Source organism: Elephas maximus, chromosome 5, assembly GCF_024166365.1.
Source record: "Elephas maximus indicus isolate mEleMax1 chromosome 5, mEleMax1 primary haplotype, whole genome shotgun sequence".
Taxonomy (NCBI): domain Eukaryota; kingdom Metazoa; phylum Chordata; class Mammalia; order Proboscidea; family Elephantidae; genus Elephas; species Elephas maximus.
The window spans coordinates 158,029,941-158,054,182 of record NC_064823.1 but is presented as its reverse complement, the minus strand read 5'-3'; the positions used below and the strand labels follow the sequence as shown (position 1 = coordinate 158,054,182).

General features: G+C 43.9%; 1 protein-coding gene and 1 long non-coding RNA gene across 4 annotated transcripts in view; one reads left to right on the top strand and one right to left on the bottom strand.

Annotated features, from left to right (window-relative positions):
- Positions 1–297: 297 nt before the first annotated feature.
- Positions 298–9,864, top strand: LOC126077330 (uncharacterized). Its single transcript, XR_007517707.1, has 3 exons — positions 298–378; positions 9,380–9,489; positions 9,797–9,864. It is a non-coding gene; the product is annotated as an uncharacterized LOC126077330 (long non-coding RNA).
- Positions 9,865–10,955: 1,091 nt separating this feature from the next.
- The window catches only part of STK32B (serine/threonine kinase 32B), a 489,957-nt gene continuing 476,670 nt past the window's right edge, over positions 10,956–24,242 (bottom strand). For all 3 annotated transcript variants that reach the window (XM_049886552.1, XM_049886553.1, XM_049886554.1), the window contains one exon: positions 10,956–12,931. In XM_049886552.1, the coding sequence (XP_049742509.1) occupies positions 12,793–12,931 (139 nt within the window). In that variant the 3' untranslated portion in view covers positions 10,956–12,792. The remainder of the gene's footprint in view (positions 12,932–24,242) is intronic.

The following is a 24,242-nucleotide window of genomic DNA, read 5'->3' as shown; positions in this document are numbered from 1 at the left end:
AATAAGCAACATCATGATAAACAGAGAAAATATTGAAGTTGTCAAGGATTTCTTTTTACTTGCATCCACAGTCAGTGACCATGGAAGCAGCAGTCAGGAAATCAAACGATGTATCTCATTGGGCAAATTTGCTGCAAAAGCACGCTTTAAAGTGTTAAAAAGATGTCACTTTGAGGACTAAGGTGTGCCTAACTTGGTATTTCAATTGTCTCATAGGCGTGGGAAAACTGGACAATAAATAAGGAAGACTGAAGAAGAACTGATGCCTTCGAATTGTTGTGTTGATGAAGAATATTGAACATACCGTGCACTTCCAGAAGAAGGAAAAAAGCTGTCTTGGAAGAAGTACAGATAGAATGCTCCTTAGAAGTGAGGACAGTAAGAGTTTGTCTTCTGTACTTTGGGCATATTTTCAGGAGGGACCAGCCCTGGAGAAGAACATCATGCTTGATAGAGTGTCAGCAAAAAACAGGAAGACCCTCAACAAGATAGACTGACATAGTGGCTGCAACAATGGGCTCAAGCATAGCAAGGATTGTGAGGATGGAGCGGACTGGGCAGTGTCTCATTCTGTTGTACATAGGGTTGTTATGAGTCGGTACCAACTCAATGACACCCAACAACAACAATAGTGTGTATACCTAAGAGTGGGATTGTTGAATCATATGGTAGTTCTGTTTCTAGTTTTTTGAGAAAGCTCTGTATCATTTTCCGTAGTGGTTGTACCATTTTATAGTCCCACCAGCAATGGATAAATGTGCCAATCTCCTCACATCCTCAACAACATTTGTTGTTATCTATGTTTTTAATCAGTGAAAAAGAGAAAAACCCTCAACGAGGTAGATTGACACAGCAGTTGCAACAATGGGCTCAAGCATAACAATGATTGTGAGGATGGTGCAGGACTGGGCAGTGTTTTGTTCTGTTGTACATAGGGTTGCTGTGAGTTGGAACGGACTTGAGGACACCAAACAACAACAACAATGGCTAATGATCGTGAGCATCTTTTCATATGTTCATTGACTGTGTGGATGTACTATTTGGTCAAGGTTCTCTTCATGTCCTTTGCCTGTTTTGTGATTGGGTTCTTTGTCTTTTTGTTGTTGCGTTATTGCAGTTTTTCTATAGCTTTTAGAAATTAGATCCTTATCGGATAAGTCATTTCTGAAGAACTTTTCCTAGTCTGTAGGTTGTCTATTTACTCTTTTAGTAAAGCCTTTTGATGAGCATAGATTTTTAATTTTTATGAGGTCCCATCTATATTGTTATGTTGATGTTTGCTATCCTATAGGGTTGCTGTGAGTCAGAACCCACTTGATGGCACCTAACAAGAACAAAAAATCCTATTTTTACAAAAGGTTAGGTCCCGTGATTTTCTCCCAAGAATTTTATGGTTTTAGGTTTAACATTTAGGTCTTTGACCCATTTTGAGTTAGTTTTTGTGTATGGTGTGAGGTATGGGTCCTGTTTCATTTTTCTTCAGGTGAATATCCAATTTTGCCAGCACCTGGCATAATGTTCTTTTTAAAATTATAAAAGTAATAGATGCAAGTGAAAAAAATTAGTGGGGTGGTGTCTTAGGGTGGGTTCTCTAGAGGAGCAAAACATGTAAAGTGTATACATATGTATATATAGAGAGATTTATATCAAGGAAATGGCTCATGCGATTGTAGAGGCTGAAACAGTCAGGACTGAGGCTTCTCCTGATTCATGTAGCCACAAGGGCTTGCGAACTCAAGGTCAGTGGGTCAGACAGCAGGACTCTTGCTCACAGCCTGCAAAGATCAACAAATCCCAAGATCGGCAGGCAAGACATCAGGTAAGCTACTAGCTCAAGTCCCAAGAATTGGAGGTCAGAACAGGAGCCATCTGCAGGATCCAGAGGCAGTAAAAGCCCATGAGCCTTGCCAGAGAGTCCACTCATATTTGGTGCAGGCCGCACCCCAAGGAAACTCCTTTTCAACTGATTGGCTACTCACAGTAGATCCCATCATAGAGGTGATCACGTTACATCAGATCTCATCATGGAAGTGATCACATCATCATAAAAAACTGCCAAATGACGTCTCGACTGCCAAACCACTGGGAATAATGGCCCAGCTAAGCTGACACACAACCTTAATGATCACAGATGAAATAAAAAATAAGTCTCCCTATTCCCAGTACTCACCTCCAGACGATCGCTGGAGCAGAAATAATGTTTAGCCATTTCTGCTTTTCTCTCCTCTGTGTTTCACCTAGTTTTTAATGTGTGTGTATGTGTATACATTTATAATTTTATATATATGTAAAAATATATTTATAGAATTATATATGTGATTTTTTTTTTGATATTGTCTTAGTTCCCTAACGCTGTGGGAAAGCTGCTGTAAAAAAAAAAAAAAATGTTTTAAATTTTTTCAAGGGACATCTATTCTCTCAGAGTTCTGCAGGCTGGAAGTCAAAATCAGGGTCTCAGCTTTGTCGATTCCTTCTGTAGGTCTCTCTTCTAGTTTCTAGTGTTTATTGGTGATTCTTGGTGTTCCTTTGCCTGTGGATAGATCCTTTTGTGTGTGTCTCTGTGTCTATTTTGTTCTTTTTTTTAAGACACCACTCAGAAGTGAATAGGTTTGGATCCTCCCTGCTGTGGTATGACCTCATTAACATAAGAAAAGAAACCCTCTATTTCCAAACAGGGTCATATTCACAAGTACGGGTTTAGTGTTTCAACAAATATTTTCTGGAGACACAATTCTATTCATAACAGACACGCAAACATTATCTATTTTTACTTTACATTGAAAATTAATTTAGTCTACTACTCTATCATCTACTTCTCTGCCTTCCTTCTACATTTTCTTAGTTTTCTTGATATTTTGGTGTCTTCTATGGATTGATTCAAGGTAGCCTGACTGTGAAGATAATACAGTTTAAGCTTCATGGCCTCTCAATTTCCCGGGTCCCTTTCAAGGCCCTGTACCTAATTTTGAATTTGTAATTTTTATTTATTTTTTTCAAGAGGTCCTCCAAGTTGTATAAGCTCCAGGCCCCTCAAAACCTGGATCTGCCCTATTAACTTTATAATGTCACTATAACTATGCTATTAATCATATAGCAACCCCACGTATAACAGAATGAAATGTTGCTCCGTCTTGTGCCTTCCTCACATTTGTGTCAGTCCATTTCACTGAGATTCTTCCTCTTTTTTGCTGACCCTCTACTTTACAAAGCATGATGTCCTTCTTCACGGACTGGTCTCTCTTGATGACATGTCCAAAGTAAGTGAGCCTAAATCTCCCCATTCTAGCTTCCTATATAATGAAGATTATAAGCTCTATTTCTTATTTCAACTTTTAAAAATTGTGCCTATAGACTCTGTCCACGAAAAATGAGCTAATTAGCACCTTGACGATTCTCTCACCCCATTTTCTTCACCCCTACCCCCTTTTCTGACTGTATCAGCTATATTGTAAGCACATCTCTTTTCTAGATATAATGAAAGCATCTATGCATTGTCTGTGGTTTTATTGTAAAAATTTAAAACAATTGAAAGTTTTTGCAACGTTATTTGTATGTGAATGGAGTTTTCTACGGAGCCCAGTAGTTCATCAAGGAGATGAACCCATTGGTGAAAGTAGCAGAGTAGGAAAGTGGTCCAGGCTTGAGTTTGAGGTCTGGTTCTTTACCAGCTGTGTGATTTTCATAAATCATTCTTCATCTCTGAGCTTCAGTTTCCTCATTGCATCTAAAATAGCCACAACAATGGACTCAGACGTACCAATGACGATGAAGATGGCGCAGAACAGAGCAATGTTTTCATAGGTTGTACACAGGGTCCCCATGAGTTGAAACCAGCTCGATGGCAACTACCACCACCAACAACAATCATATCTCTCTCATCGTAAGCATTTTGTGTGTGTGTACAAAGTGCTTGGTACAATGCTTAGCTTATAGTAAGTGCTCAGTACATCTTGTTATTCTTATTACAATAATTGATCTTCTGTGACTCAACCTTTCAATCAAATTTTACTCATATTCTTTTGTTTTCTGTTCTATGAGATTTCTTCCACTTACTCCTGCAGCCCTTTCATTGAATTTTTTTTTTATTTTGACAATAATTTTTAATTTTCAGGAGCTCTCTCATATTCTTCAATTGTTTTTATGGTCGCTTGTGCTATTGTTTTATGGCTACAATATATTTTCAAGTATCTCTGAGGACATGAGTTCTCTTCTCTTCCCTAAATTGACTCTTTCCTTTGGGAAGAGCTGCTCCGTGTGTTCACCTTGGCGCCTCTCTTTTGTCCTCTTGGTTTCCCCCCAATCTGGTGACCTTAGCTTGTCCTCTTGGTTTATGAATAGAAGGCCTAGCTGATGAACACAGGTGGCCCCGTGGGTTTCTGCTGTGGTTATATGACTTTGCTTGGTCTACCAGCTTTCCCCATGAAGGGGACGCTGACTGGAGCTTTGTGCATGTGGATAGGGTCAATCAATGAGCTGGCTCCACTCAAGTCTGTACAGACTGACACAGGTAGGCAGGATGGCCCATCTTCCAAGGGTTATCTCAACCCTGAGCACCAATAATTATAATTAGGAGCCCTTGCCCTCCCCAGGTATATCTTTCTATTTCTTTACAGAGCAGAATTTTGGCTTTAGTCTCAGGAAAAAATGAAGCTATTGCTGGGGGCAGGAGATGGGAAAATGATGCCCCAAGGGCTGTAGTCCAGCTGTTTTGCAGATTTAAAAGATAAAAATTTTTATTTTGGTGAAAGTATACACAGCCAAAGATACATCATTTCAGCAGTTTCTACATGTACACTTCAGTTGTTGTTAGGTGCTATTGAGTCAGCTCTGACTCATAGGGAGTCTATGTACAAGGGAACGAAACTCTGCCTGGTCCTGTGCCATCCTCATGATCATTGTTATGCTTGAGCCCACTGTTGCAGCCACTATGTCAGTCCATCTTGTTGAAGGTCTTCCTCTTTTTCTCTGACCTTCTACTTTACCAAGAATGATGTCCTTCTCCAGGGACTGGTCCGTCCTAATAACGTGTCAAGGAAACAGGTCTCTTGATTGTAGGGGCTGGAAAGTCCCAAGCCAGTGGAGCAGTTTAAAGGCTTCTCCTGATTCACGTAGCCGTGGGAGCTGTCGAATTCAAGATCATCAGGTCCGAGAGCAAGCTCTTGCTCACAGGCTGTGAAGATCGACGAATCCCAAGATCGTCAGGTAAGCTGCAAGCTCAAGTCCCAAGAGCTGGAGGTCAGATGAACAAGAGGCAGCTGCAGGATCCAGAGCAAGTCAAAAGCCTTGGCAAGGCAAGCAGGAAGGAAGTAGGTGGCGGAGGGTGGAGAGATGAAGGCTGGGGGTAGTAAGCAGCCACAGGCCCCACACTCGCCAGTACCGTTCAGCAGATTCCATCATGGGTGTGATCACACATCAGATTTCAACAGGGAAGTGATCACAACATTATACAATTGCCAAAACACTGAGAATCATGGCTCAGCCAAGTCAACCCACAATCTTAACCATCACAAGCACTGACCTATTGCTCCAGATCATTGTCTCAAGGATGTGTGTACAGTGAGCTGAGCCGGCAGATAGAGGCAGTGTCTCCCTCAGGAGCAAAGGCAAGGGTGCTCACTGCCCGTTAGAAAGCAGTTGATGTGCTGTGTTCAGGGCTCCTCTCCTGTAATGCATTCCATGGCATGTACAGGTGACACTGACCCTCTTCACCAAGTCCTGGGGCACAGAGAGCCAGAGTGAGAAAACATTGGTACTCTGGACACAGCTTGTCATGGGTTGAATTGTTTTCCCCCCAAATAGTTGTCAACTTGGCTAGGCCATGATTCCCAGTATTGCGTGACTGTCCACCATTTTGTCATCTGAGGTGATTTTCTTATGTGCTATAAATCCTATCTCTATGATGTTAATGAGGCAGGACTCAATCTACAAGATTCAATTGTGTTTTGAGCCAATCCGTTTTGAGATATAAAAGAGATAAGTGAGCAGAGAGACAGGGGAACCTCATAGTGTTACCAATTGCCAATCTGACGCAAAAGGTCCTTGTCTTTTCCCGAGTAAGAATACATTCAAAAGACAAACTTTGTCTTCAGCAAGCTTTATTTTGCTTGAGTCAAGCAAAAGAAGTCAGGGAAAGACTAAGCCTCTCTAAAAGACTGACTCGTCAGAGTCAGGGAGGTCACAGCTCTTAGAATTTAGGGTAGGATAACTGTGTTATGTTTACTCATGGGTTCCTGGGACTCATCAGGCAGTAGTCATCTGTCGGTCACCTTGCCGATGTCTATACATGCTCCAGGGCTGGTTCCTCTGAAAAACATCTTACAAGGGAGTACAGTGTTTGTTCTTTCCTTATCACACATTCAGGGATGGGGCTTTGTGTCATTAGCCAAGCACATAATTTTTGTGAGTAAGTTGTAAGTTGCAGATGATGCAGGGCTCCTTGTCTCGGAGCTCAGTCCCTGTTTCTTCCCTATCTCGATACCACCAAGAAAGTAGTGCCAGAAGCGTAGCTCATCTTTTGGACACAGAGTTCCTGTGCTGATTTTTGACAAAGACCTTCCTTCTGAACCAACAGAGAGAGAAAGACTTCTCCTGGAGCCAACGCCCTAAATTCAGACTTCTAGCCTACTAGACTGTAAGAGAATAAATTTCTGTTTGTTAAAGCCATCTACTTGTGGTATTTCTGTTATAGCAGCACTAGATGACTAAGACAACACTATTGTTGCCAGGAATTGAGCCCCTCATCTCTGACTCAGCAGTCTTGTTGCCCTTATCTTCACTGAGGAGAATACGAGGCTTTCATGGATGGTCCAGGAGTCCCTGGGTGGTGTGAACAGTTAATGCATCTGGCTGCCACTGGAACGGTTGGAGTTTGAATCCACCCAGAGGCACCTTAGAAGAAAGGCCTGGTGATACACTTAAAAAAAAAAAAATCAGCCATTGAAAAGCCTATGGAGTACAGTTCTACTTGGACACACATGGGATTGCCATGAGCCAGAGTCAACTCCATGGCAACTAGCTTGGTTTGGTTTATGGCTGAGTTAAGGTCAAGGGCTTTAACAGGTGCCATCAGCAGGCACCCTCTCTCTGCATCTAGCTTGCTGAATCCTCAAGGAAGGAGGGGCTCCTGGGAATCTTGTACAGGAGCTAAAGGCCTGTCAGAGGAGCTAGGGTTGGGCCCACTTTAGAAGATTCCATGCCCAGAGCTGCCCCTCTGCCCACTAAGGGCGAGGGGCCCCAGGCACTCAATGTACTGGGAGGCCTTTGAATCTGATTCTCAGCAGCATGGGACATGCAAGGAGCATCATATGAGCACTGGAGGTTAGCTCTGTCTCACCTGAGAAGGTACTGTTCCAGGTGTGCTTCCTGGTATTGGGAATGCTTCCCCTGGTGGTGACAAGCATTGGGGCGGCTCTTTATAGAGCAGGGACTCAGGTCAGTAGTCTGGCTTAAGGGGTGGGGTGGGGTATCAAGGGTTTACCTTAAAGCTGCTTTTAACAAGCCCTATTGCCCTCGAATCGATTCCGACTCATAGGATCCCTGTAAGGACAGAGAAGAACTGCCCCATAGGGTTTCTAAGGCTGTAAATCCTTACAGAAGCAGACTGTCACATCTTTCTCCTGCAGCGTGGCTGGTGGGTTCGAATTGCTGACCTTTGGGTTAGCTGCCAAGCACTTAACCACTGCGTCACCAGGGATCCTGTTGAACAAGCACGCTCTGCTTATTTGAATTGTACCTTTATAAGCGTGGTTTTTGTGGCAGTGATGGAGACTGAGGGCACCCTTGTGGCACAGTGGTTAAAACACTCAGCTGCAAACCGAAAGGTTTGGTGATTCAAACCCACCAGTCACTCTGTGGGAGAAAGATGTGGCAGTCGCTTCCGTAAAGATTTACAGCCTTGGAAACCCTATGGGACAGTTCTACTCTGTCCTATGGGGCCGTTATGAGTCAGAGTTGACCCGATGGCAAGGGGTTTGAAAGACTGAGGAGGGGCTTAATGATCCCTCAAGCCAACCCTGGGTCAGCACTATGTAATATAAAGTTCAAGAAGTTTGGGTTCCAGCAGCCCCGTTTCAAATCTTGGCTCTGGCACAAAGTAACTGGGTGACCTGAGGCAAGCTACGGGTCTTTATGTTGTTGTTAGCTGCGATGGAGTTGGCCCCTGTCTCAAGGAGAACCCATGCACAAAGGAACAAAACACTGGCCGTTAGGTTGAGAATCAGCAGAGACCTTCATAGGAGCAGTTTGCAAAGGCAAGCGACAAGCTCCCAGCCTGCCCTGCCTTCAGGAGCCCCCGGAAAGGGGTGGGGGCTTGTTTAGGAGGAGCTTGACGAGGGGAAACCCCAGCCCCATTCGATGCCCACTCTCTGTTACAAAGCTGACATAATTTTAATTCTGCATTTTAGAGATGAGAAAAACAAACCTTTAAGAAGACCCAAGAGAGGGCAATGGTGGCTCAGGGGTAGAATTCTCATCTCCCATGCTGGAGGCCTGGGTTCTATTCCTAGTCTGTGTACCTCATGCACAGCCACCACCCACCTGTCAGTGGAGGCTTGTGCGTTGCTATGATGCTGAACAGGTTTCAGCAGAGCATCTAAACTAAGATGGACTAGGAAGAACGGCCTGGTGATCTACTTCTGAAAATCAGCCAATGAAGACGCTGACACCATGAGAGCTGTGGGCAGCAATCAGGGTTTGGGGTGGGCACCGCCTTTTCTCACTGCCCAGCCAACAAACTGGCAGGGGCAGGAGGACCTTCAGGTTAACATCAAAATACCCCTTGGTTGTTCAGGAAAATTTGGGGGAGCAGGATTTGGGGGAAAATACTGTAATATATGCTGGTAAATGAGAAGGGGCTTGTGACATCCAGGATTGGGTAATTATACAAATGTGACCCAGTTTGACCTACTGGCACAAGAAGCCTGAGGAATATTCCAACGGAGGCAAGAAAGCCCTGTTGAGGCCATCAGCCTATAGCTTGCCCTAAAACCACAAGCAACAACAAGGTGATGGGTAATGTTATTTGTCAACTTGGCTGGGCCATGATTCTCAGTGGTTTGGTAGACATTATGTAATCATCTTCCACTGTGTGATCTGATGTGAGCAGCCAATCAGTTGCAAGGGGAGCTCCCTTGGGGATGTGGCCTGCATCCAATATACATGGACGTTCTGGCAAAACTTGTACTCTTTCTTATCCTGCATTTGTCTTAAAATCCTCTGACCTACAGGTCTTGGGATGTGAGAAACCTTCAGCCTGCCATCTGACCTGCATATTTTGGATTCGTCAGCCCCTGCAACCAAGTGAGTCAGGAGAAGCCTCCAGCCTGCCGTCTGATGTGAATAAGACTTAGCTTCTCTCTCTCTTTTTTTTTTCTTTTCCTAGGGAGCTTGCAGGCAAGGAGGATTCACCATGGACAAAAATTACTGTGCAGTTGCAAGCAATTGGAACCATGAGAAAGTTAATGAAAATGCATGGGAGAGTTCCTGGAAGAGGTTACATCTAGCTAGTTAGTGGGTGTGATGAGTTGAGAAGGCAATACAGATTAGGTGGAATTGGCCCTTGGAGGACAAATATTTTGACATACAGAACTGGGAGCTGAAAGGCATTTCCAGTAGAGAAGACAGGGTGGGCAAAGGCAGGGAGGTGGGAAATCAAGAAGTCGGCATGATAAAGCAAGTACTAGTTCATGGACAGCAGTGGTTTAGTGGTAGAATTCTCCCCTTCCATGTGGGCAGCCTGGGTTTGATTCTCAGCCAATACACCTCTTACATAGCCACCACTCTTGTGTGTACTGAACAGGTTTCAGCGGAGCTTCCAGACTAAGACGGCATGAAGTCACGATGAGGTGGGGACTAACTCAACAACCAAAGTTCATTTGCACCCATCCGTGTGCCCCTCGAGAGATAACCTGAGGAAAGTTTGAGTGCTTTTCTGTAGGTGGATAATTTTCTGTATTTTTTTCTCTAGTGAATAGATTGTACTTTTGTAAGTATAAGATAATAATAACAACAGCAACCATTTAAATTATGGTCAAGTTGGTTAGAGCCTTGAATTGTCAAGCTAAATTTGGTTTTATACTGTGGAGAAACCCATTAGTTGCTTGGTATCTGTTTTTCTCTTCTGGTTTCTAATTAAACTTGAACCTCTTCTCTCTGAGAGCAATGGTGAACACCCCACGAATCTTGAATTAAAGAACAAAGTTGTAAGAAGGAATGTCCAAGATATAGTTTATTCTGAACAGAGACAGCCAACTTGAACAGACCCAGAGACTCCAGTGTTTTCAGGGCTACTTCCAGAGCCTGCCCCTGCTTCGTGAACTCAGCCCAGCAAGCAATCTGAGGTGCTGCTACTAGAGTCACAGTGAAGACAGGAGCAGCCCCATTATTTCCTGGAGGGGACAGGATGGTGCCAACAGGGAGCTGAAGACTCTACACAGTGTGCAAAGCAAATAGATTACGTGGACAACACAATCTAGAAATAGCCTTGGTCCAAAGGAGGAAAAAAAATGACCATCTCTTTTTTTGTGAAAAATAAAAGTATAAAACTACATCATAAATTAAAATGTCTCTTAAGAAATCCAAGAGTTGACATTGACGGCCCAAAGGTATGATGTAAAAGTGGAAAACAGAAGTTGGTTGAAAAAATAAAAACACAATGGAGCTTTAATAGGGATATATACCAGGGTTCCTCAAGTAAAGCAGAGAGTCAGTTAAAATGAAAGAATTCTTCCATGAGATGGATGGACACAGCAATGGACTCAAATATACCAAAGGTCACGAAGCTGGTGCAGGACTGGGCATCACTTTGTTCTTTTACACATAAGGCTGACCTGAGTCAGAGCTGATTTTTTTTTTTTTTTTTTTAACTAGAACAACATGGTTAAGAGCTTGGCTGCTAACCAAAAGGGCAGCAGTTCATATCCACCAGCTGCTCCTTGGACTGGTTCTACTCTGTCCTATAGGGTCAATATAAGTTGGAATTGACTCAACGGCAACGGGTTTTTGGTTTTAACTAGAACAACAGATGTCAAAGACTCCAAGAAGAAAAGTTAAAAGAATTCTAAGCACCGGGCTTGTTTCTCCAGTAAACTGACCTGCCAAGTGGATGAAATAAGAAAGTTTCTCCAAATAGTGACAATGACGATGACACTGATGACAAAAAATGGCTACTGTTCAACTAGTTCTCTCTATGTGCTGGATATGTTACAGGTAGGATCTCATTTAGCCCCATAACAGCCCTGCGAGATTAGTTTTATTATCCCCATTTTGAAACAAGGACACATGCTCAGAGTGATTACGTGACTTGCCTAAGATTTTCTCGTTAGCAAATGAAAGGGCTGGAACACCAGAGTCTAAGCTTTATCTCCTACACCACACACACACACACACACACACACACACACACACATACACACACACAAACCAAACCCATTGCTATCGAGTTGATTTCAACTCATAGTGACCCTATATGAGTCCTACACCCCCCCCCCAAAAAAAAACCCACTGTGGTCGAGTCGATTCCGACTCATAGCGACCCTATAGGACAGAGTACCACTGCCCGATAGAGTTTCCAAGGAGCGCCTGGCGGATTCGAACTGCTGACCTCTTGGTTAGCAATCATAGCACTTAACCACTACGCCACCAGGGTTTCCTCCTACACCACGGTAACTCCAAATTCAAAGGCCAACTCTTTCCTGAATGGATCGTAAAACACCTTGGTTCTCGTCTGAACCCAGTTTCCTCCTAGAATAAACTTGGCAACCACCCATGATTCCTCACTGATCAATATGGAGACACCTTGTCAATACCAGTTGCGCACTCTCAGTAAGACAATGCTCAGGACTGGATTGCACACCCTTCCTGGGGCTGAGTTTTGGGGTAACTTTGATGACACTCTTGATGATCAATGAGCTGGCTCTTATCTGAACTGGCAGGTGGGTGCCATCCCAATGCCCATGAGAGGTGGGGAGGGTATGGGCTGCTGAAATAAAAAGAAGCCAGTCTTCTGTGAGTGAGAGGAGGAATGTGTCCGCAGCACCAAGACTTTGGGGACCAGGCTGGCCTGCACACTGTGCCATCTTGGAAGGTCACCAAGACTGTAATCTGGCAGAGAATGCCTATGGAGACATTTAGATTTGGTAAAGTCGGGGTTCAGAAAGAACCAGGGAAATCCTCCATGAGACGGATTGACACAATAGCCTCAACAATGGACGCAAACATACCAACGATCAAGACGTTCTATATAAGGTCGCCACAAGTTGGAGCTCAGAACAAGCTTGGCTCCAGGATTCAGGAATGGTGTTTCCACAGGAAGGGCAAACACATTGAACATTTATTTTGCCATCGGGGCTGCATTTGTTGAAAGTATCATGTAACAAGCTAAGAAGAACCGAATTGCAAAGTTGTGATGGTCGCATTGCTTTGGGGGCAATGGGAGCGTGCTTCCAATTTTTAAGGTTATGTTTTGCATTTAAAAATGACTTTATAACGTCAGAGATTTTGCATGTCTGCTATCCAGTTGGATTCTAATGTGAATCTTGGAATTAGATTTGGAGCCGAGAGCTGTTGAACCCCTTTTGACAGATGCAGAAAACTGAGGCTCAGAGAGGCCATGACTTGCCCAAGGTGACACAGGAAATCAGTGGTTGTGGGGGTGGGTTGGGGCCAGAATCCAGGCTTCCCAGCTCTGAGCCTGGGGTTCTCTCTGCATCTAGTGCTATCAGGGGTGAGAAAGGGGATCTTGGTGGGCAGGGCAGAGCCCTGTGCAGTCCGGGTTGGGCAGCAGCAGGTGGAGAATTAGCTGCTGCAGCCTCGGGAGCAGGTGTGGGTGAGGATGTTGTTGTTATGTCCATCCTGGAGCTTGCCCTGGGCCTGGCTGCCCGCTCCGCCATCACTGTCTGCAAGCTGGCCGCTCTGGCCCTGCTGCCTCCTCAGCCTGCAAACAAGCACAGCACAGTCCTGAGTTAGCGACCCAGAGCAGGGGGCAGTGGGAGGCCCAGAAGACATGCCTGGGCAAGCAGAGTGACCGAGGGGTATGTAGCCAAACCTCCTCCTGGCCTGGAGAAGCATGAAGACCGAGGGGTTGGGAATGTTACACTCTCGAGCCAGAGGGACCTGAGTTCCAAGCCAAGCTCAGCCACTAAGGAGCTGGTGCACTTGGGTGAGTTACTTAACATCACAGAGCCTCAGTTTTCTGTCTGTAAAATGCAGATAGACATTCTTACTTTATGCAGTCCTCCTTGTGATGTTTACTGAAGATCATGTGTGCCGAGCCCCTGTTCACACAGTTTGTATAAGGGTAGTGATTCCCATACATCATTCAGTAAATCTGCATTGAATGTCCACTAATGCGCCAGCCACCATGCCTAGGAGCAGGAGGTAGACTGGCAAGCAAAACACTCAAGTTCTTTGTCCTCATGGAGCCTACAGTCTGAAGAAGAGGGTCAGTAATCAAAGAGATACCCAAACAGACACCCAGCCTTACAAAATATTCAATTACAAACTGTCTTAAAGGAGTCTGAGTCTGAGTCTGAGTCTGAGTCTGAGTCTGAGTCTGAGTCTGAGTCTGAGTCTGAGTCTGAGTCTGAGTCTGAGTCTGAGTCTGAGTCTGAGTCTGAGTCTGAAGTCATCTGGTTTTTGCTGTGTGAGGTTGCATGTCTCAACTGCTGGCCATCTGGTCACCTTTCACACGATGGAAGATGTCAACGTCTCTCTGTTTCTCACCTTCGAGTTCAGGCTCGCTCTGTTATACTACAGCATATCACTGTGTGTGGGTGGAAATGCAGGCTAGAAATGGGGGCGGTGAAGACAGGAGTCTTAGAGCAAGATTTTAGAAGTTTTAGAACAACTTAATACCTGGCTCTCAACACTTCCTCCTTGGGTTACCATGGTCAAGTTGCTTATCCTTTTCCAAGCCTCAGCTTCCTTGTCTAAAATACGTTGTTGTTGTGTGCCGTTGAGTTAGTTCTGACTCATAAAGACCCTGTAGGACAGAGTATAACTGCCCCATAGGTTTTCCTAGGTTGCAGTCTTTACAGGAGCAGATCACCAGGTCTTCTCTTCTGCCGAGTGGCTGGAGGGTTGGAACTGCTGACCTTTATCGGTTAGTAACCAACCGCTTAACCATTGTGCTATGAGGGCTTCTTTTCCTTCTGTATAACTGGGTATTATCCCATTTCCTTTGTAAGAGGCTGAGGGGATAAGAGAGAATTCATGTGAAATATGTAGATTCATAGCAACCCTATGTACACTGCCCGGTCCTGTGCCATGCTCACAGTCGTTGCTACGTTTGAGCCCATTGTTACAGCCACTGCGCCAATCCATTTGGTTGAGGGTTGTTTCAGGCTGGGTTCTCTAGAGAAGCAAAATCACTGAAGCGAATGTATTTATCATAGAGAGATTTATATCAAGGAAATGGCTCACGTGGTTGTAGGGGCTGGAAAGTCCCAAGTCTGTGGGTCAGATTGGAGGCTTCTTCTGACTCACGTAGCTGCAGGGGCTGGTGAACCCCAGATAGGCAAGTCAGACAGCAGGTCGGTAACTCACAGGTTGTGGACGCTGACGATTCCCAAGATCGGCAGGTAAGCTGCTACTTCAACTACCAAGAACCGGAGGCGAGATGAGGAGCAGGATCCAGAGGGACCAAAAGTGACCAAAATCCAGGGAGCTTTGCCAGAAAGTTCACATATATTGGATGCAGGCCACACTCCCAAGGAAACTCCCTCTCAGCTGATGGATTACTCATAACAGATCTCATTGTGCAAGCAATTACATTATATCAGATTGCTTTATAGAGGTGACTACATCATTACAGAGCTGTCGAACTACACCAATATTGTCAAAGCACTGAGAATCACGGCCCAGCAAAGTTGACACTTTGGCATTGGCAAAAAACAACACTTCAGGAGCTGACAGAATACCAATCAAGATGTTGCAACAAACAGATGCAGTGCTAGAAGTGCTCACTTGTCTAGGCCAAGAGATTTGGAAGACATCACAGGGGTCTTCGTCTTTTGTGCTGACCCTCTACATTACCAAGCATGATGTCCTTCTCCAGAAACTGGTCTCTCCTGATAACGTGTGTAAACTACGTGAGACAAGTTTTGCCATCCTCAATTCTAAGCAGTATTCTGGCTGTACTCCTTCTAAGACAGATTTGTTCATTCTTTTGTCAGTCTATGGAATCTTCCATATTCTTCACCAACACCATAATTCAACTGCAACAGTTCTTCTTTGGTCTTCCTTATTCTTTGTCCAGCTTTCCCATGCATGTGAGGTGCTTGAAGATACTATGGTTTGGGTCAGGTGCACCTTAGTCCTCAATGTGACATCCTTGCTTTTCAACACTTTGAAGAGGTCTTTTGCAGATTTGCCCAATGCACTTAATTTAGTTTAATTTCTTGACTGCTGCTTCCAATGGTGTTGATTGTAGATCCAAGTAAATTGAAATCCTTGACAACTTCAGTATTTTCTCCATTGATCATGATGTTGCTTACTGGTCCAGTTGTGAGGATTTTTGTTTTCTTTATGTTGAGGTGCAATCCATACTGAAGGCTGTGGTCTTTGATCTTCATCAGTGTTTCAAGTCCTCTTCACTTTCAGCAAGCAAGATTGTGTCATCTGCATAACACAGTTTGTTAATGAGTCTTCCTCCAATCCTGATGCCCCGTTCTTCTTCATAGAGTCCAAATTCTTGGATTCTTTGCTCAGCATACAGATTGAATAGGTATGGTGAGAGGATACAACCCTGACACACACCTTTCCTGACTTTAACAACACAGTATCTATCCCCTTGTTCTGTTTGAATGACTGCTTCTTGGTGTATATACAAGTTCTGCATGAGCACAATGAAATGTTCTGGAATTCCTATTCTTAGCAACGTTAGTTATCCATAATTGGTTATGATCCACACAGTCGAACGCCTCTGTATAGTCAGTGAACCCTGGTAAACGTCTTTCTGGTGTTCTCTGCTTCCAGCCAGGATCCAGCTGACATCAGCAATGGTATCTGTCAGTGTCCTCTTCTGAATCGGCCTTGAACTTCTGGCCGTTCCCTGGCCATGTGCTGCTGCAATTGCATTTGAGGCTCGTTAGCAAAATTTGACTTGTGTGTGGAATTAATGATACTGTTTGATAATTTCTGCCTTCTGTTGGATCACCTTTCTTTGGAATGGTAATAAATATGGGTCTCTTCCAGTTGGTTGGCCAGGTAGCTGTCTTCCAAATTTCTTGGCATAGACGAGTAAGCACTTGTAGCATTGCATCTGTTTGTTGCAACACCTCAGTTGGTATTCTGTCAACTGCTGAAGTGCTGTTTTTTGCCAATGCCTTCAGGGCAGCTTGGACTTCTTCCTTCAGTACCATCAGTTCTTGATCATATGCCACCTCCTGAAATGACTGGACATCCACCAGTTCTTTCTGGTGCAGTGACTCTGTGTATTCCTTCCATCTTCTTTTGAAGCTTCCTGCGTCATTCAATTTTTCTACATAAAATCTTTCAATATTGCAACTCCAGGCTTGAGTTTTTTTCTTCAGTTCTTTCAGCTTAAGAAATTCGGAGAGGATTCTTCCCTTTTGGTTTTCTAACTCCAGTCTTTGCACATGTCATTATAATACTTTATGTTGTCTCCTCGAGCTGCCCTTTGAAACATTCTGTTCAGCTCTTTTACTTCATCATTTCTTCCTTTTGCTTTAGCTACTCTATGTTTAAGAGCAAGTTTTGGAGTCTTTTCTGACATCCATTTTGGTCTTTTTTTCCTTTTCTGTCTTTTTAATGATCTTTTGTTTTCTTTATGTATGATGTCCTTGATACCATCTCACAATTTGTCTGGTCTTCAGTCATTAGTGTTCAATGTATCAAATCTATTCTTGAGGTGGTCTCTAAATTCAGATGCTATATACTCAAGGTCATACTTTGGCTCTCGTGGGCTCGTTTTAATCTTCTTCAGCGTCAACTTGAACTTGCATATGAGCAATTGATGGTCTATTCTGCAGTTGGTCCCTGGCCTTGTTCTGCCTGATGATATTGAGATTCTCCATCATCTCTTTCCATAGATGTAGTTGATTTGATTCCTGTGTATTCCACCTGGTAAGGTCCACCTGTATAGTCACCATTTATGTTGTTCAAAAAAGGTATTTCCAATGAATAGGTCATTGGTTTTGAAAATTCTATTATGAGATCTCCCAGCATTATTTCTATCACCAAGGCCATATTTTTCAACTACTGATCCTTCTTCTTTGGTTCCAACTTTTGCATTCCAATCACCAGTAATCTCCAATGTATCTTGATTGTTCATTTGATCAATTTCAGAGTGCAGAAGTTGGTAAACATCTTCAGCTTCTTCATCTTTGGCATTAGTGGTTGGTGGGTAAATTTGAATAATAGTTGTATTAAGTGGTCTTCCTCATAGGTGTATGGATGTTATCCTATCACTGACAGTATTGTACTTCAGGATAGATCTTGAAATGTTCTTTTGACAACAAATGCAATGCCGTTCCTCTTTAATTTGTCATTCCCAGCATAGTAAACCATATGACTGTCAGATTCAGAATGGCCGATACCAGTCCATTTCAGCTCACTAATGCCTTGGAGATCTACCTTCAGGCGTTCTCTTTCATTGTTGACAACTTCCAATTTTCCTAGATTCATGCTTGGCATATTCCACATTCCGATTAATAATGGATGTTTGCAGCTGTTTCTTCTGATTTTCAGTCATGCCACATGGGCAAATGAAGGTCCTGAAAGCTTGGCTCCATCCATGTCATTAAGGTTGACTCTACTTTAAGGAGGCAGCTCTTCCCCAGCCGTATTTTAAGTGCCTTCCAACCTGAGGGGCTCATCTTCAGGCACTATATCAGACAATGTTCCACTTTTCTCCATAAGCTTTTCACTGGCCAATTTTTTTAGAAGTAGATGGCCAGGTCCTTCTTCCTCATCTGTCTTAATCTGGTAGCCCCATTGAAACTGTCCACCATGGGTGACCCTGCAGGTATTTGAAATACCGGTAACATAGCTTCCAGCATCACAGCAACATGCAAGCCACCACAGTATGACAAACTGACAGACGAGTGATGGAATTTTTGTCAATGCTATGCTTTTAAGTTGAAGTATAGATTTCTTGGGCATGGAATTCTTTCCAAAGCAAAATTCTAGTATCTTTTCTCCAAATGCTTAATAGAGGGGAAAAGCCAAGCCAGTTGTCATTGAATTGACTCTGACTCATGGCAACCTCATGTATTACACAGTAGAATTGCCCCATAGGGTTTCCTTGGCTGTAATCTTTATGGAAGCACCTTGCCAGGCCTTTCTTCTGAGGAGCCTCTGGTGAACTTCGAACAACCAGTCTTTTGGTTAGCGGCCAAAAGCTTTAGTGTTTCTGCCACCTAAAGACTCCCACTGTTGTTGTTAGGTGCCCGGCTCATAGCAGCCCTATGCAAAACAGAATGAAATGCTGCCTGGTCTTGCACTATCCTCACAACTGTTGCTATGTTTGAGCCCATCATTGCAGACACGATAGTTGGCAAAACCAAAAGAAACCAAACCTGCTGCCATGGAGTTGATCCCGGCTCATGGCGACCCCATGTATTACAGAGTAGAACTGCTTCATAGGATTTTTTTTGTGCTTTATGTGAAAGTTTACAGCTCAAGTTAATTTGTCATACAAAAATTTACACACATTCTCATGCAGGGGGAAGTAATCGGGAGTATGTAGCAAGTTGCGTATGGGTTTTGTGTGAGAGACTGACTTAATTTGTAAATTTTCACTTAAAGCACAATAAAAATTATTAAAAAAAATTTATACACATATTGTTCTATGACCCTAGTTGCAATCCCTATAATGTGACAGCACACTCTTCCTTTCTACCCCAGATTTACCATGTCCGTTCACCCCGCTCTTATTCCTTTCTGCCTTCTTATCCCGCCTCCTGACAGGAGCTGCCCATTTAGTCTCTTGTATCTACTTGAACTAAATAGCACACTCTTCATGAGTATTATTTTATGTTTTATAGTCCAGTCTTATCTTTGTCTGTTTGGGAATGGTTTTAGTTCTAGGTTAACAGAGAGTCCAGAAGCCATGTCTTCTGGGGTTTCTCTAGTCTCAGACCATTAAGTCTGGTCTTTTTATGTGAATCTGAGCTCTGCACCCCACTTTTCTCCTGCTCTGTCAGGGACTTTCTGTTGTATTCCCTGCTAAGGCGGTCATTGGTGGTAACAGGGCACCATCTAGTTCTGGTCTCAGGCTGATGGAGTTTCTTGTTTATATGGCCCTTTCATCTCTTGGACTAATATTTTCCTTGTGTCTTTGGTGTTCTTCATTCTCCTTTGCTCCACGTGGGTTGAGACCAATTGATGGATCTTAGATGGCCGCTTGCAAGCTTTTAAGACCCCAGATGCCACTCACCAAAGTTGGATGTGGAACATTTTCTTAATAAACTTTGTTATGCCAATTGACCTAAATGTCCCCTGAAACTATGGCCCCCAGACCCTTGCCCCTGCTACTCTGCCCCTCAAAGTGTTTGTGTTCAGGAAACTTCTTAGCTTTTGGTATAGTCCAGTTGTGCTGACTTCCCCTTATTGTGTGTTGTCCTTCTATCTAGTTAGTGAATACCCCTCTCCCTCCCTCCCCACCCTCGTAACCATCAAAGAATGTTTTCTTCTGTGTTTAAACCTTTTCTTGAGTTCTTAAAATAATGACCTCATACAATATTTGTCCTTTTGTGACTGACTAGTTTCACGCAGCATAATGCCTTCCAGATTCATCCATGTTGTGAGATGTTTCGTGGATTCACCATTGTTCTTTGTCAGTTTGTAGTATTCCATTGTGTGGAATACCATAATTGGTTTATCCATTTTTCTGCTGATGGGCACCTAAGTTGTTTGCTTCTTTTTGCTATTGTTAACACTGCTGCAACGAACATGGGTGTGCATTATCTATTTGTTGAGGGCCTTTCTTTCTCTAGGATGTATTTCCATAGGGATTTTTTTGACTGTAATCATTATGGGAGCAGATTGCCAGGCCTTTCTTCTGTGGCACTGCTGGGTGGGTTTGAATAGCCAATGTATAGGTTAGTAGGCTAGTGGGAACCGTTTGTACCATCCAGGGACCTAACAGTTGGTAAGAGCTCTGCAAATACATGCTGGTGAACAAGAGGTATCATCTCTTTGAAACTCTGCACACATTCTGCCAGGGCTTTCATGATCTGTTTTTTGTTTGCTTGATCAATCAAACTAATGTTTAGCATATATCCCGGGGGCACAGGGTAGCAATGGCAGGCTGTGGTGAGGTGGAGTTGCTGGGTTTGATATCAGGCCCCACCAGCTGGGTGGTCTTGAGCAAGACATTCCACCTTTCTAAGCCTCAAACACCTGTCTGTAAAATGGGGGCAATTATTCCAAACTTGCCTGCAATGAAATTGGGTTTAAATATGATACTGTATGTGAGATTCCTTCAGTCAGAATACGGCACTTCATTTAAAGCATTTCCTTCCCTGCTAATTTATTTCTGTGTCAAATGGCAATACTCTTGTCATTACTATAATTTTCATTTATTTTACTTTGTTTATCTGTAAAATAACTTTCCTGAAAATAATAGGCATAGTTAAAATTTGGGGAGAAATCAGGCGTTAAACTTGGAAAGACGGCAGTGCCAATCTGGAAACCTTTATCAGTGCTTTGGTTGTTGCTGTTGTTAGGTGCTGTTGAGTCAACTTTTGACTCATGGTGACCCCATGTGACAGAGCAGAACTTCCCCATAGAGTTTTCTAGGCTGTAATCTTTATGGAAAGAGCCCTGATGGTGCAATGGTTAAGTGCACAGCTGCTAACCAAAAGGTTGGTGGTTCGAACCCACCAGCCACTCTTCAGGAAAAAAGACCTGGTCATCTGCTCCCGAAAGATTATAGCCTCGGAGACCTTATGGGGCAGTTCTACTCTGTCCTATAAGGTTGCTATGAGTCCTGATAAACTCGACGGCAATGGGTTTGGGTATGGTTTTGGTTTAACCTACTAAACCCCACGAACAGTTTCTTTTACACGTTTTCTGTTACCTGAATGGTTGTGTTAGAAATGTCACCCTTTTCCTAACCAGTCTGCAGGTGCCTCTGATTGAGACCTGAGTGAGACTGACATATGGCCCTGATTCCTGTGTGAATTCTTGGGGTAGGGTTCTCATGAAACTATTTAGGAACACTGGTGGCGCAGTGGCTAAGAGCTACAGCTGCTAACTAAAAGGTTGGCAGATTGAATCTACCAGCCACTCCTTGGAAACCCTGTGAGGCAGTTCTACCCTGTCCTATAGGGTTGCTATGAGTCAGAATCCACTCAATTATATATAACTTACAGATACATTTTAATGCATACATAAAAAGATACATACGTACATAAAAAATACACAAATCATTAAAAAAAGGATGATCGTAAGTGCAGTTCACTGTACCTTGAACACATCCTATGTCAGAGGCTACCTTTACTTTCGTCTCTGGCTGAAATTCCCCTGCTGTTTCAGGTCTCTGAGCTGGTTTTCCCTGGCTGTTTTCTTGTACTGTTGAAAGGCACGCAGCTTGCTTTGTATATTAGATCCCTGGGAAGCCTGGCCTCACCTTACTGACCCACCTGTGCGTTGACCTTCCCATCACCCCGTTGAGCAGCAAATCTTCTGGACTCTCTGGGATTCAGACCATTGAAATTGAAATCACATTTTTCATCAGTTTCCCTGCCTGTGAAACAGGAGTGAAAATATCTACTTCCAGAATAGCCATGGGACCTGAATAAGAAAACGGCTGCAAGTGTGTTCCCCAGCCTGTCCGGGCACACAGAAGGTGAACGGCGTGGGGCCCTTCTTGTTCATCCTTCCCCATAAAGTCAAACCTTATACCACAATGTTCAGTATCTCGAGGACTGGAGGAAACCTAACTGTGTGGGCTTGGATTTCGGAAGCCTGGGATCCCCAAAGTTTGCCATGTCCCAGGGGTTCTGGATTGAATTGTCTCCAAAAATGGAAAGTTGAAGTCCTAACGCCCAGTACCTGTGAAGCAAATAAGTAGCTTATTTGGAAAGAGGGTCTTTGAAGATGTTATCAGTTAAGGAGCTCATAACAGAGTAGGGTAGGTACTAGTCCCAACCCCTTCTGTGTGGTGTCTTATAGAAGGCCAGACATGGAAAGAGTCCCACACAAGAGGAAGACACCACGCGAAGATACAAGCTGTTGAGTAGGAAAATTAATAACAGACAACTTTCTTGGGTTTTAAGGTTTTTCTTATCCCATAAACCAAATATTAACCATAAAAAGCCTGACCCAAACTGCAAAAACCCGCCAGAAGCTGCTCTATTGCAATGTAAATTTGTCTTATCCTGCTAGAGAAGGATAGTTGTCAAACTGTTGCTTTCTAACCTAAATCTCAAAAAGTCTCTTGCCTGCAGGTGGGTGGAGGGCTAAATTATTAGTATCCAGGCCGGAAGTAACCTGGTATCAGTTGATCTCCGTAAAGGCAGAAGGCAGGGTTCAATCAATCACGTTAACATTACCAAAGGTTGATCTTCTATTATTTTTCCCTCCTCTTCTCTTTACAAACCCCACTGTACCTAGCTTCTAGACATTCGCCTTTTTCTGGAATCAAAATGGCCTCCCTATATGCATATAGTATGACTGCTCAGAATAAACCTTATGTTCAAATTTTGGTGAGTTTTGACTATTTTTAACAAAGTCAAGGAACACCAAGAAACGCTGGGGCTACTGACAAGAAAGGATCTTCCCCTGAGACCGACAGCCAGAGCACAGTCCTGCTGATGCTCTGATTCAGAGGTGTAGCCTGCAGCACCGTAAGAGATAAATCTCTGTTCTTTAAAGCCACCTCCTCCATAGTATTTTATTACAGCAGCTCTAGGAAACTAAGACACTAGCTATGGGATCTGGGGGGGAAATGCCAAGGTTAATCTGGGCAATGGGGAGAATAACCCTTTCCTTTCTTCCCAGTGGGGTTGTTGAAGAGATAAAGGGGATGTCGCAGCGCTTTGCAAATGGTGCAGACCTTGGTAAGATCAAGAGCCATTGATCTCTAGCTCAAGTTCTTGATGGCCCAGACGAGGAACCTGAGGGTCAGAGAGCCTGGGGACCCCACCGGGGTCACGGCACTGTGAATGCAGGACAGGAATTGACTCAGTCCGTTGGGTCCCCAAGGCCAAGATGAACCATATCCCTCACGTCTCCCTCCTGCTTCCAGGGGCTCCAGGCTATGTTGTAGGGTCCCTGTTACACTGCCGGGGTCCTCCAGGGCTGGGGCCTTCCGGGATGCCACCTGGGCAGATGAACTTAGCAAACATTAGATGTTTGATTATCTCACCATGTGAAGGTGGAGGTAGAGATTGGAGTGACACAGCCACAAGCCGATTAGGGTGCTTGGTCTCAGACCCCTCAGTCCACAGCTGAGTGTGGACTGTAGTTTGCTGATGTTGTGTTGTCCTAGGACAGTGAAGGAGGGTGCGCTGTGGTCACGTTAATCTGTATAATATCGCACCTCACAATGTCTGGGCTCACCAACAGATGGTGTCAGCAGGACTGGGGGGAATTCCCTGTCCATCTGGCCAACACCTAATGTGCACGCTGAGTGCATTTTGCATTTTGATGTAGAGCCTGGGCTCAGGAACCAGGCTGCCTGACACAGAACCCCATCTCTGCCACCTCAACCCACTCTGTGCCTTCCTTGCCTGTAAAATGGGGCAATAAAGGTGATTCTGATCCCATATCCATGCAAAAGCTCAGACAATGAAAAAGGAAGACTGAAGGGGAATTGACATATTTGGATTGTGGTGTGGACCGAGAATAGAGAATATACCTTGGATTGCCAGAAGGACAAACAAGTCAATTTTGGAGGAAGTACAGAATGCTTCCTAGAAGCAAAGATAGTGAGACTTTGTTTTGCTTATTTTGGACACGACACCAAAAAGATCAATCGCTAGAAAAGGACATCATGGTTGGTAAAATTGAGGGTCAGCAAAAACAAGAGAAACCTGAGAAACATGATATAGATTGACATGGTGGCTGCAGCAATGGGCTCAAACATAACAAAGATTGTGAAGATGGAGCAAGACTGGGCAACATTTTGTTTTGGTTATACACAAGGTTGCCATGAGTTGCCGCTGACTGGGTGGCACTTAACGACAACAACAACAAACAAAGTTGACTTGCCCATGGGATGGTGTGCAGGTTAGGTGTATTAGTAAGCCTGGTGTAGAGTGAGTGCCTAATAAGTG